We start from the raw sequence: 17,163 nt of genomic DNA on the forward strand, positions 1-17,163 counted from the left end.
GGTGTGCCAACCCCTGACATACATAATGTGTGCCCTGGCTGAGCACCGGATGATAAACACATTCCCTGCTTTCTGGGAGCTTAGTGTTCCAGACAGATAAGTAAACAGACGAATACAATCATAACAGTAAAAACGTTGATCAAAGAAGCAGAGGCGAGGCTGAAATCTACAAGGATGAGAGCAGGCTCCCTTTGGAGAGAGTGGTCTCTGTGGGAAAGGCCAGGCTTGTGGCAGCTGAGGGAAGGGGCGAGGCTGGAGCACAGGGAGCCGTGGAGCTCGGGGAGGGGTGAGCGCTGAAGGGACAGAGGGGGCCTGGTGGACGACGCCTGGACCTCTGGGCCTGGCTAGCTGGATTTTATTCCGTGCGCGGTGGAAATGCAGAGAACTTGATTTTCCTCTGAACAAGCTGAGTGCAGGAGGAGGCGGGGAGGGGCTTCCCAAGGGATGGGCCAGAGGGTAGACATGGGAGTATTTTGGAAACAGAATCAACAGCAGTGGCCGGTGGGTCAGGTGCCAGGGAGTGTGGCAAAGGTGAGAAGTTTCCGGAGCCCTGAAGGGACAGTGGTGGCCTCGATGGAGATGGGCCACCCCTGGAGGTCCTACTCCCCACTTACGCCGGCTTCTGCTGAGGGCAGGGCTCTGTAGAGGGATGGAGGAGGCTGGGCCTGCCCCTGGGCCGGTCTCCATATCTGCTTACCCATTTTCCAGATAAGAGCCACCAAGGCCCAGGAGGCGGCATGACCTCCACAAAGCCATGTGATCAGGGACACAGTTTAGGGCTCTTAGCTTCTTTTTTTTTTTTTTTTAATTTTTTTTTTTTCAACGTTTTTTTTTATTTATTTTTGGGACAGAGAGAGACAGAGCATGAACGGGGGAGGGGCAGAGAGAGAGGGAGACACAGAATCGGAAACAGGCTCCAGGCTCCGAGCCATCAGCCCGGAGCCCGACGCGGGGCTCGAACTCACGGACCGCGAGATCGTGACCTGGCTGAAGTCGGACGCTCAACCGACTGCGCCACCCAGGCGCCCCTAGGGCTCTTAGCTTCTACGAGGCCGCAGCTCTCCTGGGCCCCCAAGAGACTGGGCTCGGGCTACAGAAGGGGAGGTCCAGTCGGGCTGGGTGCTGTCTAAAGTTCCTGGTCGGGGACTCCCCGGGAGCCTGTAGGCAATCTCATATTCGCTGCGGCACAGGCTGTCGCTGGATGCCGTGCAGGGCCCTGGAGTGAGGACAGCGGCTGAGTCCCACCTCCACACTTGGGCCTGTACTGCTGCTGACACTGTCCAAGTCCTCATGGCTCCTCGCGGCCCACCGCCCCAGACGGGAGTCCCTGAGTAGAGGTTAGGGGAGCAGGGCGTCGGAGAAGATAGTTCTGGAAGATGGAGCCTGCGGACTGGGCAGCCCCAAGGCACAGGGACCTGGCCAACCGAGGCCTGGAGGCCGTGAAGTGCTGGGCCTGGAATGGTGGCCAGTCTGGTGTGGCCAGAGTCACCTGGGCTTAGAGATGAGTGGCCGGTGCCTGAAGGCCAGCCACACAGATCAGGGCTCCGCTCTGAGGGCGGCCTGGGTGCGGAGAGGGGTCTTGGGTGGCAGGAGGATGAGCAGGCGGGAGGAAGGGGCTGCTGCTTTCTAGAGACCTCTTGTTCCCCATTCACCTGGCAACTCCAATCTCTGATACCTGTTGGAACCTGACCTCGGGGAAGTCCATCCCCTCCCCAGGCTTCTGTGTCTCCTCCGGTCTGATGGGGGAGGGGGCTTGAAGAGTCCTTCCTGCTCTGATATTCACAACCCTGGGCTTCTCTCCTGGAGCTGGAGGTAGACACACGTACGAATGCACACACACACACACACACACACACACACTCTCACACACCACCAAAGCCAGGGACCAGAGTGACGGGCTGCCGATCTCCTCAAAGCACCTTGTCAAGAGTCCACACTGGCTGGTCTCTCCAAGGGAGGGTAAAGGAGGGGCCTGGAGGGAGAGGGACAGGGAACACAGGCTCTGGAGTGACACCCGGGCTCGGCCGGGGCTCTGTGTCCTTAGGGCTTGGAGCCTGGGGGAACCGGGGGTCCACAAGACCGACTGGGCGGTGCTGGTCAGCTGGATGTCGGGCCAGGCACTGCAGTAGTTCGAAGGGGCCCCGTGCCCCCTGGTCCCACGCAGCCTCGCTCAGCCTTCTCGGGAGCCTGTTGGCCCCAAAGGTTGTATTTCAGGTCATCTCCCCCGAACTGAGCAAGCCCAGAATGGCACATTTGGAAACCTGGCAGGGTGGAGCCCCCTTGAGCTCACAGGACAGTCCTGCCCTCCTTCCCTGGGCTCCCAGTACAGTATGGGGGTGGGGGTAGAATTAGGGGTGTGAGGCTCACCCCAGGACTAGGACTCCAGCCCCATAGGCTGCCCCAGGGTCTGGGATGGCAGCGTCTGTATCCAGTGCAGCCTCTGGGGACCAGCCTTGGCCCGAGACACGGTCCTGGCTTCAGTTCCAACCCTACCGGAGGGCAGTGAGCAAGACTGCCCCCCTGCCCCCCCCCCCCAGAACACGTCTGGTCTTTTTTCAGGGCCGCCTGTCTAATGGGGAGCAGAGAACAGGGGGCACACCCAAACGGATATGGGCCTGGAGCCGTAGGCTGCAGATCTGTTTCTTCAGGCCCGTAAGGCTTCTCGGGCCTCCTTCAGGAAGCCCTCCTGGACTCCTCCTTGTCATGGACCCCTGGGAACCAAGGACACAGGGGTCCTCCTTTACATCTCCAGGCAGGGGCCAGACTCAATAACAACACTGCTCCTTGGTGGACATCGGCCACTCGGGACTTTATTAAATCAGCAGCATCCCCTGCACAACCGCTCGTCCACGGCCACGACCCCCTCCCGCCCTCCCAGCAGCGCCGGTGGGTGTGTGCGTGGGGCGTCTCTCCCTCCGTGTCCACGGGGCACTGAGGCCACACGTCGAGTGAGCGGTGCCCTGAGTCCTGCGGTCACCTCGGGCCTCCGCACAACATCCTCTCCCCTCCCGCAGATCGACCTGTACGCAGGGGCCCTCTTTGTGCACATCTGTCTGGGCTGGAACTTCTACCTCTCCACCACCCTCATGCTCGCCATCACGGCCCTGTACACCATCGCAGGTACGGCGCCCTCGCGGGGGTCGGGCGGGGGCCCGCGGACAGAGGACCTGACCGCCAGCCCGGGTGTCCACGTGGCCGGGCAGAGGTGTGCAGGGGCCTGAGAGGTGGGCGGGAGCCGGGGGGCCACCTCCCCGCACAGCCTGGCCAGCGGAGATTTGCCTCGGGCTCCGCCGGCCCAGCTGAGCAGTCCACAGCTCACCCACCTGTGAGAGGGCAGGGGACACGTACGTGGAACCGCCGTCCCTCCTCCCTCGGGGCACAGCTTTCTCCAGCTCCCTTTTTTCTACCCACAGGGGGTTTGGCTGCTGTGATCTACACGGACGCCCTGCAAACGCTCATCATGGTGGTGGGGGCCGTCATCCTGACTGTCAAAGGTGAGGGGTAGCCCCCCGCAGCCAGTGCTTTTGGTGGTCTGCCCTGTTAGGACCCAGATGCCAGCCCTGGGCGGGGAGGAGGGGGTGGTGGACTCCCAAGGCCGAGCCACGAGGCGGTCAGCCCGTCAGCCTCCCCTGGGTGACAGAGGCTTGTGTTCCTTTCCCACCTGTCGCCCAGCTGCCACTTGTCACCAGCTCCGGGCCGGCTCCGGTCTGGTGTGGAGGGGACTCAAGAATGCACCTGCCCTGGCTCAGGACTAGATGGTGACGTAGGGCCGAGGGCAGGTGCGCACACCATCCACGAACACTGCCAGGGCATTGATGGGCTCCAACTGTTTAAAATCATGTGCATAATCCCAAAAAGTCCTGCTACGGGTTGCTGGCCGATGGCAGGGGAGGAGAGAAGAGGGTTTAGACAGCTCGGTGATACTAGTCAAGGAACCCGGAGGAAGCTCAGAGGGCTCCCTCAATAAATAGGTAGTGAACTCCCCGTCCTGGGAAGTATGCGGTCAGAGCCAGGAGGATCCCACAGAGGGTGAACAGAGGCCTTGAAAGCCTCCTCCAGACTCAGACTGTAGGATCCTCCAGCCTGGTAATTTCCGATCTTTGTATAGTGTTTGTACGTTTGCTCTGAGTACCCGGCCCGGCCTGGGCTCCGGGCGGCAATGAGGCTGGGGGCCCGGAGTCCGGGAGCAGGTTTCCTGCTTGGGAAAGGCAGGGGAGAGGGGCTTGCAGGTGAGACTAGGAATTTTCCTGTATCCAGACTTTGTGTACCTGCTTGCTTTCAGACCAGGGAGGAGACCCCACTGCAGGTGAGGGACCCAGGCAGCCGGGCCCAGCCTGGACGGGAGGGGTGGTTACAGACACAGCAAAAGCTGCAGATGGGCCAGGGTTTGGCCACACAGGGCCCTGACTCTGAGGTAGACGGGAACAGTGAGAGAGTGAATGTGCTCTGGCCTCGAGAGGAAAGACTTCTGGCTCGAGCCCCGGCCGGTGGGCCAGGTGGCTTTGGTCATGCCCTTGTCCCTTCTGGGACTTGTTTCTGTTCTCAGTGCTACGTGCCAGCCATCCTCAGCTCTGCCAAAATCACATCCTTTAGGAGCCCCAGGTCAGGACTTTAACACTTTTAGACTCCCCGGGAAGGTCCTCCAATGCCAAGAAAAAATACTTTTGCTTCCTTGATTCGACAGTCTGAAGCTTGGCAGAGAACCCCTGCCCGAGGCCAACAGGCGTCCGGGGGCCAAGAGGACACTGTGGTGTCCACGTGCAAAATGCTCATTTAATAGTATTATTTTTAAATACAAATAAAATAGTCATTTGAATTCCCCTGTTCTGGAAAACCCTCTACCCTCCACACCTCTCCAGATACTGGGAAAGGTGGATGGGAAAAAGTCAAGTTTGGTACATCGGGAAGTGGGGGCCCGGAGTCAGGGCCATCGGCCACCAGCCCGTCCCCGTCCCACCCCGACCCCTCCAGCCTTTGACCAGATCGGCGGCTATGAGCAGCTGGCGGCAGCCTACGCCCAGGCCGTCCCATCCAGGACCATCGCAAACACGACCTGCCACCTGCCCCGTGCAGACGCCATGCACATGTTCCGAGACCCCCACACAGGGGACCTCCCGTGGACTGGGATGACCTTCGGTCTGACCATCATGGCCACCTGGTACTGGTGCACTGACCAGGTGAGTGTCGCTGTCGCCACCCGCCCTACCTTCCTGCCTTCCGGGATGGGCCCTGGAGAGTCTGGGCGGCCCATCTGCCGATCCCTGGCGCGGCCCCAGGAACACCTGCGTGGTGAGTCTGGGCTGGGGCACAGGCCACGGACTGCACGGCTCCAGGCCCAGGGACAGGGTGCTAGGGTTCCTTGTGGTGCCGGGGGGCCTGGGCCCTCCGTTTAGAATCAGATGAGGCCCACTGGCCGCTGCCCGTCCTGGCCTTCAGGTGCTTTGACTGGGACAGTTTGGAGTAGGGGATTCCAAAAGGACTTGGATGCTCTTCAGCGACCCTGCCATCGGCCTGGGGGCTGGCATTTCGGGCCCGCCTTGGAGTCCCGGGATCTGCCAGCGTGCGGGGCACGGGGCCAGCCTTGGCCTGCCAGGGGTACGTGCTTGTTACGGCCGGGCTCGCTTTCCTGGTAGAGCTCTGGGTGCCATCGGCAGCCGCAGCGCGGTACCGCGGGGGTCCCGAGGTCCTCACGGGCCGCAGGAAGCCATCTTTATCCCTGGTCCCCGAGGCAGGGACTCTATAATGGGGGATCTGTTGGCCCTAGGAGAGAAAGAGCAGAGACAGTGAGGAGACCCCCCAAGGGCCAGGGGCAGGCGGCAGCCGGCTCACCTGGGTTTATGCCTCTTGGCCTTGCCACTCGCCAGCGGGCGGTCCTAGACAAGTTCGCCTCACTACTTTGTGCCTCAGTCTCCCCTCGTGTCACACAGCGATGGGTCCCGCCTTTCACGGTTACGGTAAGGCGAGTTCCTACCGTTCCTGCCCCAGCCTTCTCCACCCGTCCACCTCGGGTGGTGCAGTGCTGGTGACTGCGTGGGCTGGGTCTTCTTCTGGAGTCTGAATCTTGTCCTCCCTGGGCTGTGAACGCATCAGGTCACCTCCGCCAGCCACCTACCCCTCTGGGCAGCGGCGGGCAATGCCCCCCGCTCTGCCTGCCCGGGAAGGCCGTGGGCAGTTCCAGGCAGCAAAAGGTCTTGTGCCAGCAAAGCCTCAGACAACCATCTTACCCAAGGACCCCACCGCGCGAGTGAGGCAGCAAGGCCCAAGGGCCGACCCGGCCGGCCACCATGGGATGAATGAGGATAGCCTTCCCTGCAAGACATGCCCCTCCACTCCCCTCGGGCACCTCTGCTTTCCTCGCCACGCAGCGTGGGCCTGGCTGACACTGCCGTCTCTGGGCGGGACACAGGGCAGGAGATTTTCCCACGAAGGCCAAGTGAGTCAGCACGCTGCCTGGCCTCGAGGTCAGGGCTGAATGGGCCTTGCTGCCTGGAGAGGAGGGTCACACAGGGAGGCCGAGGCCGAACGCCGCTGACATTGGGGCTTCACGGCCCGGCTGCGGCCTCACTTCCCTGGCGTCTTCCCGCTCAGGCCTCGGACCAAAACCCCTCAATATAGGCACCTGCACCCCGGGTCCCGCTGGGTCTGCCTGGGGCACAACCAGGACTGGGACCAGAACCCCTGCGACATAGGTACCTTTGCACCGGATCCCACGTGCCTGGTGCTACTCTGCTGTGACCCTCACCAGCAAGCAGGGGCTTTGCCTGACTCCACCCAGCCACTGGGCCAGGCCAGCCCCCCAGGATGCCCACTCTGGTCAGCACCAGAAGGCAGCTCTGTGTGCTGGGGCCACAGGGCTTTTCATGGTCTTTAGACTTTTCACTACCTCCTGGCTCATCTCCCACGTGTCACTGACACTCGAACTCAGAAACAAACTGACCCAATAAGGCAGGAGGCGAAAGGCCCAACGGGCAGAGAGCTCTACGGAGCCCCTCTCTGACCTCAGTGTCCCTGTCTGAAACGCAGGGAGGCACTCGGGCCAGGGGGCCTCCTGGGGTCCTGCCTGCTGTGGCGATGCACCTTCTGTCACCTGCTGCTCCTGCGGTTTCACGGGGAGTGTCCCTTTCAGGTGACAGCAGCAGCTACGTTAATCAGGACAGCGAGCGCCATTTTTCCCGGTGTGAGTGCGCGGCACCCGTAACCTGGTTTCACCCACGGGAAGGTTCTCTCGCCTTCACCTCACGGCCGAGACAGACAGACAACCAGGCCAGTTCAGGACTTTCCCAGAGTGGCGCCCGGGCCAGCACTGAGCCGTGGCTGACCCCGAGGCCGCACCCCAAGGGAAGCCTAAACTTGGGGAACTCGCGACCGGCCGGGCGTGAGCTGGGCCACCCGCATGGTGCCTCGCTCGGTCCTTGCAGCAACCCTGAGGGTCAGTGTTAGTAGCCCACTTTAGAGATGAAGGCACAGGGGATCAGGGAGGTTAAGCGGCCGAGCACGGGGAGTGGGCAACAGCTGCCGGCCCAGCCCGGGCTGAGAGGTCGTGGGGACGCAGCAGCCCGCTGACACTGCAGGGAAGGGCCCGGCCCTGCCGCTCGCCTCAGCTTCTCCAGCTGCAGAATGGGGTGACGGCAGCTGCCCCCCACCCCTGCCTCCCAGGGCTGCCCGCCACGAGCACAGAATGAAATGATGGGAATACAATACACAGGGTTTTAGGGAACTGCTTTTTCTCTTCCATGAGGAGCGCAGCCCTGGGCTCTTGCACCCACAGGACATCAGAGAATTGCGTCTAACCCCCTCATCGTCCAGACAGGGAAACTGAGGCCCCAAGTGAGGCCACGACTTGTCCCAAGTCAGAGGTAGCCGGTGCCAAAGCAGGATTGAGGTCAGCTTGTCCTTCATACTCAGGGTTGCCCCTCCAGACCCTGTAACGAATGCTCTATCATGTCTCAGAGGAAAATAAATGCTGGGAGCTCTCCGTTCAACCAGCATGTCTGGAAAATAGGTTAAAATCACACATTCTTACTTCTGAACTGCAGCTGGTGACTTAAACTGCAGAGCACCAAAAGAAAAATGCTTCGATTTAGAAGGTGTAGATTGTACAACTCTGTGAACAAACACACTAAAACTGTGTATTAGTTTTGTACAGTTTATGTGGCTGAACTCTATGTGAATTATACTTCCGCAAAGCTGTTTATTTATTATTACTTTTTTAACGTTTATTTACTTTTGAGACAGAGAGAGACAGAGCATGAACAGGGGAGGGTCAGAGAGAGGGAGACACAGAATCTGAAACAGGCTCCAGGCTCTGAGCTGTCAGCACAGAGCCCGACGCGGGGCTCGAACTCACGGACCGCGAGATCACGGCCTGAGCCAAAGTTGGACGCTTAACCAACTGAGCCACTCAGGCGCCCCGATCCGTAAAGCTGTGAAAGAAAGGAAAGAAAGGAAAGAAAGGAAAGAAAGAAACAAAGAAAGAAGGAAAAAAAGAAGAAAGAAAGAAAGAAAGAAAGAAAGAAAGAGAAAGAGAAGAAAGACACAGAAACAAAGAAAGAAAAAGGAAGGAAGGAAGGAAAGAAGAAAGAAAAAGAAAGAAGAAAGAAAGACAGGGAAAGAAAGAAACTCATAATGTCAGAGCTGGGAGGGATCTCAGATGCCATCGATTCCAATTATCTGTCCCTCCTCCCATGCTGCAGATCTGCAAACTGAGGCCCAGTTAGGATTTGCCTCGGGCTACATGGGGAGCCACGCTCAGGCAGCTTCTAGCACCCCTCTGCTACTTGACCACAAGCTTCCCCAAATCCCTGAGTTTAAAGCTCCAGGCCAGTGATACAGAACAGAGGCACCCCCAAGCGGGGCTGAGACTCACCCCCTCCTCGTGCCCCCAGGTCATCGTGCAGCGGTCGCTGTCCGCCCGGGACCTGAACCACGCCAAGGCGGGCTCCATCCTGGCCAGCTACCTCAAGATGCTGCCCATGGGCCTGATCATCATGCCAGGCATGATCAGCCGTGCGCTGTTTCCAGGTAGAACAGACACCGGGGGCTGGGCCGGGGCTGCAGGGGGTCCAGGGTTCTGGGTCCCTGACCTGCAGTGCTCACCGGGAGGAGAGGCAAAGGACGAATGTGAGGTGTTTCCTAGCCTTAGGGGAGAGGGGAGGAGAGTGCTCCCCAGGGCCATAATCAAAGGGATTGACATGGAGGTGGCTTGGCATAAGGTCCAGACAAGGACCACTTACTGCCGTGTGACCTCAGGGCTAGAAAGAACCATCTCGGTGCGCTCAGCAAACAAGGGAGGGGGTCAACCGCTATGGCAGGGCAGAGTTGACTGCCTGTAACACCAGTGTCTGAAATCTCTGGGTATGTTAGGTGCGTTTCCTTTCGGCTCCCAGTGGCTGGCTTAGGTTGACTTTGTGGGGCGCTGAGGCTGTGGATGCCCAGCGTGGGTTGGGACCAGCCACGCGTGTGGCCCTGGGTGGTTGCCACCTACCCCCTCCCTCTGCTCGTCAGTTTCCCCATCTGTACATAGCGTGCAAAGCTGTCTGATCTGGGGATGCGGCACCCCAGCAGGTGACCACACTGGGTGCTTGGGGCTGGGGGAGGGGCTCCCAGGACCCCTCACGTGCGGGGACCCCGACCCACCTGGGTCTCCTTGTCCGTGGAGTGCGGAGCCTGCATCCTCCTTGGAGTACCCGCCTCTTCTCTCTCCCGACCTGGGGCCCACGGCGAGCCACCCAGGGGTCCAGCAAAGGTCCCGCGGGTCATGTGGGGGGCACTCAGCTGTCGTCGGGGGGGCTGGGCTGGCCCGTTGGCTACCTGCTCCGAGTGGCGCCTCTGCAGAGGGGCTGAGCGCCCCCTCACCTCAAAGTACTCGTCTGACACAGAAGAGGAGGCCGCCGAGGGCCGCCGGGGGCCAGGGCCGAGGCCAGAGCTGCCTGAGAGGCTGTCCTGGTCACTGAGGGTCACATAGTCATCATCATCTTCCTCCTCGTCCCCATCTAGCCCATTGGGGATCACCGCTCCGTGGCCGTCAGGGTCATCCTGGGTCACAGACACCTGCCGCTGGAGTGGGGCATGGCCTGGGCCCGGTGTCCTGGGCGGCTCATGGTCTGTCCCATTCTGGGGCGTCTCCTCCCCTGGGGCCTCCAGGGCCCAGTCCACACCGTCGCCGCCGTGCTGGGCAAGCAGCTCTGCCACAGGGACTGTCCGGGGCTTGGGCACGGGGGGCTGTGGCTCAGGGTCCCTCTGGGAAAGGCCGTTCTTAGCGTTCTCAGCTGGGACCCTGTCCTCGGGGGCACCGGGCCCGGGGGTGGGGCCACAGTCCTGGCTTTGCCTCCACAGCTGGGTGCCAGCTTGGGAAGTGTCTCGGATCTTGATGCGGTTCATCTGGCTGGGCTGGGGGTTCCAGATGTTGGGGTCAATGATATTGATGTAGCCCAGGATGTCACTGCCGGGCTCCGGGTCCGGCTCCACCCACGTGGGCAGGTACTCGAACATGTTGGCCCGCTCCAGGTTGAGCAGCCCAGGGTGGATAGGCGGGGGCGCCTCGGCGAGGTCTCCCGGCCGCTCGGCCAGCGCCGCGCCCCGCAGCCCCGGGGGCTTCTTCCCCTCCTGCTTCTCAGAGGAGGTCTTGGCGATCTCGTCGGCACTCTTGGCCTTGACCAGCGCGTACTTGGGGTTGACGAGCTTCTTGGCTACCGTGCCCGAGGGCACCAGTGGTACCATGGAGGGCAGCACGATGGGCTCCGGCTCCGGCTCCTTCTCCATGGGGACGCCCTTGAGGCTGACACCATGGGACATGAGGTACAGCTCCTGGAACTGCCGGTCAAACATCTCCACCACCTGGCCAGACAGCACGGAGATCACGTTGCGGTCTGTCCTCGCGGCCGACCACGTGAAGCTGCAACACAGGGGGAGGGGGCAGCCCGGTCAGGCACGTGGGGGCCTGCCCCCCTCCCTCCAGCCTGGGGCCCCCCACCGTGCACCCACAGGCCGGTGTTCATCAGACTGTGGCCACGGGGCCCCGGATGGAACCAAGAAGCGAGCAGGGGCAGGGAACGGCACAAGCCTCGGGGTCAGACCTGAGTCTGGGACAAGTCGCTTACACCGAGGCCGCTCCCACCTGTGTAAAACAGCACAGCGTGGGGCTCCTCTTGGGGGTTAGGGCCCCCTGTAAGGCCGCTCACAGAATGCCCGGAACATCCCTGCTGTCATCCCGTGCACATGGCAGGTGCTATCGCCCGTGACTTTGCCGCCAAGCCCAGCGTGGCTGTGGGCAGCCCCCGCCCTGTGCCCCCTGCTCGGTGGGGCTTGCAGAGCTGGGCCACAGCCATCCTCATCATGGCCCATCCTCGAAGGTGGCTCTAGGAGTGACCGCCCTGTGCGCCTGGCCCACACCCATCTCTAGGCTGGTGACACCTTAGGCTGGAACAACAGTCTTAAAGACAAAAGCCCTCCCCAGCCTGTTTCCGGAGACAGGCGGGCGGCGTGAGGGCGTGCCCCAGCCCCGCTCACACCTCAGCAGTTTTGGGACCAGTGAACCGGAATAACCAGGGTGTCATAAGGCAGGATTAAGGGCAGAAACCATCTGGGAACCGGAGCCACCTCTGTCCCCAGCCCCCAGAAAGCTGGAGAGTCACCTGTAGGAGCCGCAGATGGCCCGGTCTCCATCCACGAACATGAACTTCTGGGCCAGGGCACCCTTGAACTTGGTGGCCGACCGTGTGAAGAACTCTGTTCCCCCGCTGCTCCGCACCCTGAGATTCTGTGTTGGGGGGACAGGAGGCAGAATTACATGTGATCAGAGCACTGACCACACTGGCGGGGTGTGCGGGGGACAGGGGCTCGGATGGGGAAGGATGGGGCAGTGAGGCCTGGAGAAAGGGGGTGTTGTACGTGGGGACCACAGGGTCTAGACCAAGGTGGAGAGTGCAGCGATATGAAGGTAGAAGGGGGGGGGGGGGGTGACAGTGACAAAGGGCATGGGGCAGGGTGGTCTGGGTGTGACCCGAAGGCTGTCCACAGGGCAGCCCTGGGCAGGAGAAGACCTGCGTGGCCAGGCCAGCTTGGGAAAAGCCGGTGCAGGTGGCGGGAGGCTACTGCAGGGTCTTGAGCAGGAGGGGCGTGCAGACACAATTTAGAAAAGTCCTCTGGCGGCTGTGCAGCTGGGGATGGGGGGGCCTGCTCTCGGGGAACCTGGGGATTGCACGCGGGCAAGTCTGTGGCCTTCCCAGGGTGAGTGAGCGGCCCTGTGGCTCCAAGCAAGCTAGAAGGGCCCCGAGAGACCATGGGAAGGGAAGGGAAGACCCAGAGGGAGCAGACCCAGGGCCACCACTGGCTCCCGTCAGAGCCAGGTCGCTCCTGCCTTTCTCTGGACTCTCTGACCACCTGAGGCCTCCCTGGTGCGCAGTCTGTGGGGCCCTGTGGCACTCTCTTTCCACCAGGAGAGTTGGGGCACAGCACACCCCAGGAAGGGCAAAGCGAGTGCGGCTGAGGCCCAGGAGTGGAGGGGACAGTTGAGGGGACCCCAAAGTAGAGCCTCAGGATGGGAAGGACACTTGTGCTCATCTGGTGCAGGTAATTCCCCAGAGTGTGTTAGAAACCCAGGCTCCCGGGTGCCCCCAGAGATGTGCCTCCGGAGGACTGGGGTCAGGCTGGGAATTTCATTGTTTTATCTATTTATTTTGAGAGACAGAGAGAGAGAGCACAAGTGGGGACGGGGCAGAGAGAGACAGGGAGAGAGAGAGAATCCCAAGCGGGCTCTGTACCACCGGTGCAGAGCTCGACGCGGGGCTCAAACTCATGAACCTCGAGATCACGCCCTGAGCCGAAGTCAGATGCTTCACTGACTGAGCCACCCAGGCACCCCGGGAATTTCATTTTTAACACAAGCCCCAGTGAATCTGACACCTGTCTGGGGCAGGAACCCCCTTGACAGCATCCTGATCGGTCTGCCTACGGGTCACTGTGACAGGAGTCACTCCCTCCAGAGGGCATCATACCTCTGTGGCTTCCCCGTCGCCCTCGCCCACTCACTGGCCCCCGCTTACTAACTGCCCACTCGTACACTCATTCCTCAACCCTGCCAAGCCCCCAGCCACACACACAGAAAGGACTGTGACCAGGACACCCCGCTGGAGGTGAGGGAGGAGGCAGATGAGTTAGAGCCCCCAGTGTGGGGGGCCGGGACAGGCTCCAGGGAAAGCCTGCCATCGAAAGAGGGCGAGAGGATGAGCGGGGCAGGCAGGAAGAGGGTGCAGCATTCCAGACGTGGGAACACAAAGGCCTGGTAACAAAAGCAGCCTAAGACCCGAGAGGACGAGAGGACGAGAGGACGAGAGGACGTCGAGGGAGGAGGGTGGGTGATGGAGCCTGTAGAACAGGCTCAGCCAGATGCCCATGCAAGACCCCACACCTGCTTAAGGGCCTGGCTCAGCCCTGTGGGCAGTAGGGAGCCATGGAAGGATTCAGAGCAGGAGTGACCGGGTTGGAGCTGCCCCTCAAGAACAGTTCTGGCACCCAACGGTGGGGCAGGGGGGGAGGGCGCATGAAGTGAATGAGAAGCAGGAAGTGGAGGACAGGGAGGGACGGCCTGAGTCAGGGCAGGGGCAGCGGAGAGAAGGGAGCGGGAGCCTGCCCTCCGCTCGGGCCCCCGGCCCAAGGGCGCTCCTGTGTCTGTTCCCTCTGTGATAGGTCTCAGACCCCTCTCCGCTGGGCAGCCCCAGGGCAGTACCCAGAGCTCATGGGGCGGGCATGGATGTCCACCTGGCTGTGGGCTGAATAATCGCTGGGTGTTGGGCCCAGCCCAGTAGGCAGATAAGCCTTTACTCCCAGGGCCGGCTCCCCTGCCCCCCAGGCTGCCTGTCTGTACACAGCCAGCTCAGCAGGAAGCTGGCCATGACCCAGGACAATTAGTGCTCGTGACTTTGTACCCAACACGGAGCATGCTCAGGGACCAGAAGTTGTAACAAAGATCCTGGAGGCGCTTCGAGGCCTTTTCCAGTCACCTGCGCCCGACCACAGCCTGGTTCTGTGGCTTCTGTGGGCTCCCGGCCCAGAGCTCTGCATGCTGGGGCCACAGGCCTCTCCTCAGCCCGGAAGAACAGCCTCAATTCCCCCCTCACCGGTGTCTGCCCCCGCCCACCTCAAAGCGTGGCCCCGTGAAGGGCCCAGGAGGTCACCACCTACATCTCAGAGTGACTCAACTCCAGGAGAGAGGCAGCCTTGGCTGTGCCAGATTCGCTGTGGGACTCTAAGTGGGTCTCTGGCCCTCTCTGGGCCTTAGTTTCCCTGTCTGCATGCTGCACGGATGGCCCCGACTCTCAGGCCCATCCAATCCCGGGGCTGTTTGTTCCCGGGTGGGTCCCGCCCCATGGGGCCTGGCCCAGATGAGGTAACGTCTCGGGAGTCAGGGCTCGGGTGAGCGCAGGGAGAGGATCCCACAAAGCTGCATTGTCTCCGAGCCCCGGGGCACCCCCAGCAGAGCACGGAGCAGGCAGGGTGGAGGGCACCCAGGCTGGCTCAAGAGGAGTGGCCGGGGCAAGCCCGTGGACCCTCTGGAACCTCAACTTGCTCGTGTGTCAAAGGGGCAGTGATGGGTCCCTGAGAGGACATCGGGGGGACGGCTGGGCAGCGTTTCATCCGCTCCAAGAGCAGCTCTTGCCCCAGCCACGTGTGGGGCACGGCGTGGGGGACACTAGGCTGGGGCAAACCTGTAGCGCCCTGCCTGTATCCCCCGCGGGGCCTCTTAAGCTCACAAAGATGCCACTTGACCCTGTACTGAGCTGGCCGTGGCCCACACGGGGGACAGTGGTAGGCAAAGGGGACCAGCCCAGTGCCCCTCCCCCCGGAGCTCTGGTCAAACATGGCTCCAGTCCTGGCACCAAACGGATGCCAGCTGGGCCTCCCTACACCTCAGTTTTCTCACCTGTGAAACGGGCCTACCTGCTCTTATGCTTCGGGGCTGCTGCGAAGACTGAAGGAAGCCACGGTGCACGTGGCTGAGGGCCAGCAAGGTGCCCGGCACTCGGTGGGGGCTCCATAATTTGAGGTGCCAAAGTAGGATGTGACACCACATGCAGTGTGCCCGGGATACGATCCGTTCCGCTCAAGGGGCAAGAGGGGACTGACACAGAGGACCAGAAAATATCTAGAGTGTCACAGGTCAGGCCCAGAGAGGCCAGGACTGTCGGCCGTGTGTGACTGCCAGGTGGGCTCAGGGAGGGGGAGTGACCGACCCATGATCTCCCAGTAGGTGGAGTCCAGCCCCCAGCTGGACCATAGTGGCTCTCTGCAGGGACCTGCTAACATCTCCTGGGCCCGAGGAGAAGTGGGGAGGCCCGGAGACACATCCTGACCGGGTCTGGCCGGTGACAGCGAGATCGGGCCAACCGTGCAGACTGCAGGGGACAGAGCACCCGTGTCCCCATGCTGGGATGAACAACAAGAAGCTGAGATGAACAGCACCCTCAGGGGTAGGGGATGGGGCAGGGCTGAGCCAGCCCAGCTCCAGGACCCTGATGTCTGAGGGGCCCCTGGCTCTTCCCCTACGGTGGGTTGCTCACTGCTGGTATTCCGGGCTAGGCGATTCCCTGTTGTGGGGACTGTCCTGTGCACGCTTAACAGTGTCCCTGGCTGCTACCTGCCAGGTTCCAATAGTACCCTCCCAGTCACAACCGTTAAAAAAGTCTCCAAACATTGCCAAATATCCCAAGCCAGGCAAACCCCGCTTGGTTGAGAAGCATTGCCCCACACCCCGAGTCCGTTACAGACCCAGGCCAGGATCAGAGACGGCCGGACTGGAGGGGAGGGGCACCAGAAGGGGGCCAAGGCTGGCCCGGCCAGCGTGGAACCCAAGCCACAGGCTGAATCCTGTATCCTCATCAAGTGCCTTCCCACGGCCACGGTGGCTGGAGTTTTCTTGTTCATCAGAAATAGGTCCGGCCTTAGCCCAAGTAGCTGCTGGTTTTTCCAGTTTGGCCGCACAGAGCCGACTCGCTTTTCAGATCAGTCAGGCATCTCACAGCTCTGGTCCTGTCTCAGCTGTGAGGCTGGAGGCCCAGCCTGGCTCCCCCTGCCTCTGGGGCATCCCTCAGCCCTCAGTCTCACCCCAAATGTGACTGGGTCACCTGGCGTGGCTCATTCCCACACTCCCTGCTTGAGAGAGTCAGGGGCCAGCTGAGCCAGCAGGCTGGGGTGCTCGGGGATGGCCGGGACCCTCACACCCAGGAAGGTGCTGGTGTCTGTCTTCCCACTTGACCTCGAAATCAAAAGCAAGAGAGGGGTTGGCCCACACAATCCACCGGCTGTTTGCAGAATGTGTTGTGTGAGCTCGAGGCTCAGGAGGCAGGAGGCTCGGGTGCAGGGTGGTGGGCTGCCTGGAGGTGAGGGTGTGAGGGCAGTCCCCAGCCGGAACACAGCTTGAAGGGGAAGGGAAAGGGAAAACGAGGCCCAGAAAGATTCAGTATCTCTGCCCAAGGTTACAGTGCAGGTGGCAGAGATGGGCGCAGGCCTGGCTCCTGGCGTTGCCCAGACTGGTGCCCGACACCCCCACAGTCACAAGGATGACCCCACCAGGGTCAGACCTGTATCCTGGGCCCGTAGGAGCTGAGGGCAGGTCGCTGCAGAGCTGGGCAGGGGTGGCGGGCAGCCGAGGGCGGGCCCAGGGATTACCGGCAAAGGGAGTGCTCCTGAGACAGGTCCGGGCCCAGCTGGCCCGCGGGCAGGGAGGTAGGCCGAGCAGGCAGGCCCTCGACAAGGTGACACTTGGCCAGGGCTGGGCGCACAGGAGCCTCTGGCCACCTGCCCAGGCTGTGGAGCGGGCGGGCTCAACAGCAAGAATGAGGAGGTCAGGGTCACACGTTCTTTCCCAGGAAGGTACCTGACCCTCCGTGGCACCCAGCTCCTGGGCCCATCACTCTGCAGAGCCTGCTAACATTCCCCAGAGCAGGGAGGTGGTGAGCAGGGCAGAATGTGCCAAGGACCCCTGGGGTGAGCTGCCCCTCCCATGCTTCGGGCTATGGCCTCATTTCAAGCTCAAGTGTTGGGGGGTTGGCCTCACACACACCCTCCCCCGCCTGGGGCCTGGGGTTTATAATTTCTTGTTATTGCCAACAGCCGCATAACTCCCCTTAGCGCACAGAGCGCTTTTACAGCCATTGTCTCCTCTCA

The 17,163-nt window shown here is 61.5% G+C and overlaps 1 protein-coding gene across 1 annotated transcript in view; it reads right to left on the reverse strand.

The window, feature by feature from the left end:
- Nucleotides 1–2,763: 2,763 nt before the first annotated feature.
- FAM83G (family with sequence similarity 83 member G) overlaps nucleotides 2,764–17,163 on the reverse strand; it is a 29,798-nt gene continuing 15,398 nt past the window's right edge. Inside the window, exons 3-5 of the mRNA XM_049636888.1 lie at nucleotides 11,634–11,758; nucleotides 9,637–10,894; nucleotides 2,764–5,760 (exon numbers count right to left, since the gene is read on the reverse strand). Coding sequence (XP_049492845.1) covers nucleotides 5,350–5,760; nucleotides 9,637–10,894; nucleotides 11,634–11,758 — 1,794 coding nt within the window. The 3' untranslated portion in view covers nucleotides 2,764–5,349. The remainder of the gene's footprint in view (nucleotides 5,761–9,636; nucleotides 10,895–11,633; nucleotides 11,759–17,163) is intronic.

The sequence above is a fragment of the Panthera uncia genome, chromosome E1 (genome assembly GCF_023721935.1).
Source record: "Panthera uncia isolate 11264 chromosome E1, Puncia_PCG_1.0, whole genome shotgun sequence".
NCBI lineage: Eukaryota > Metazoa > Chordata > Mammalia > Carnivora > Felidae > Panthera > Panthera uncia.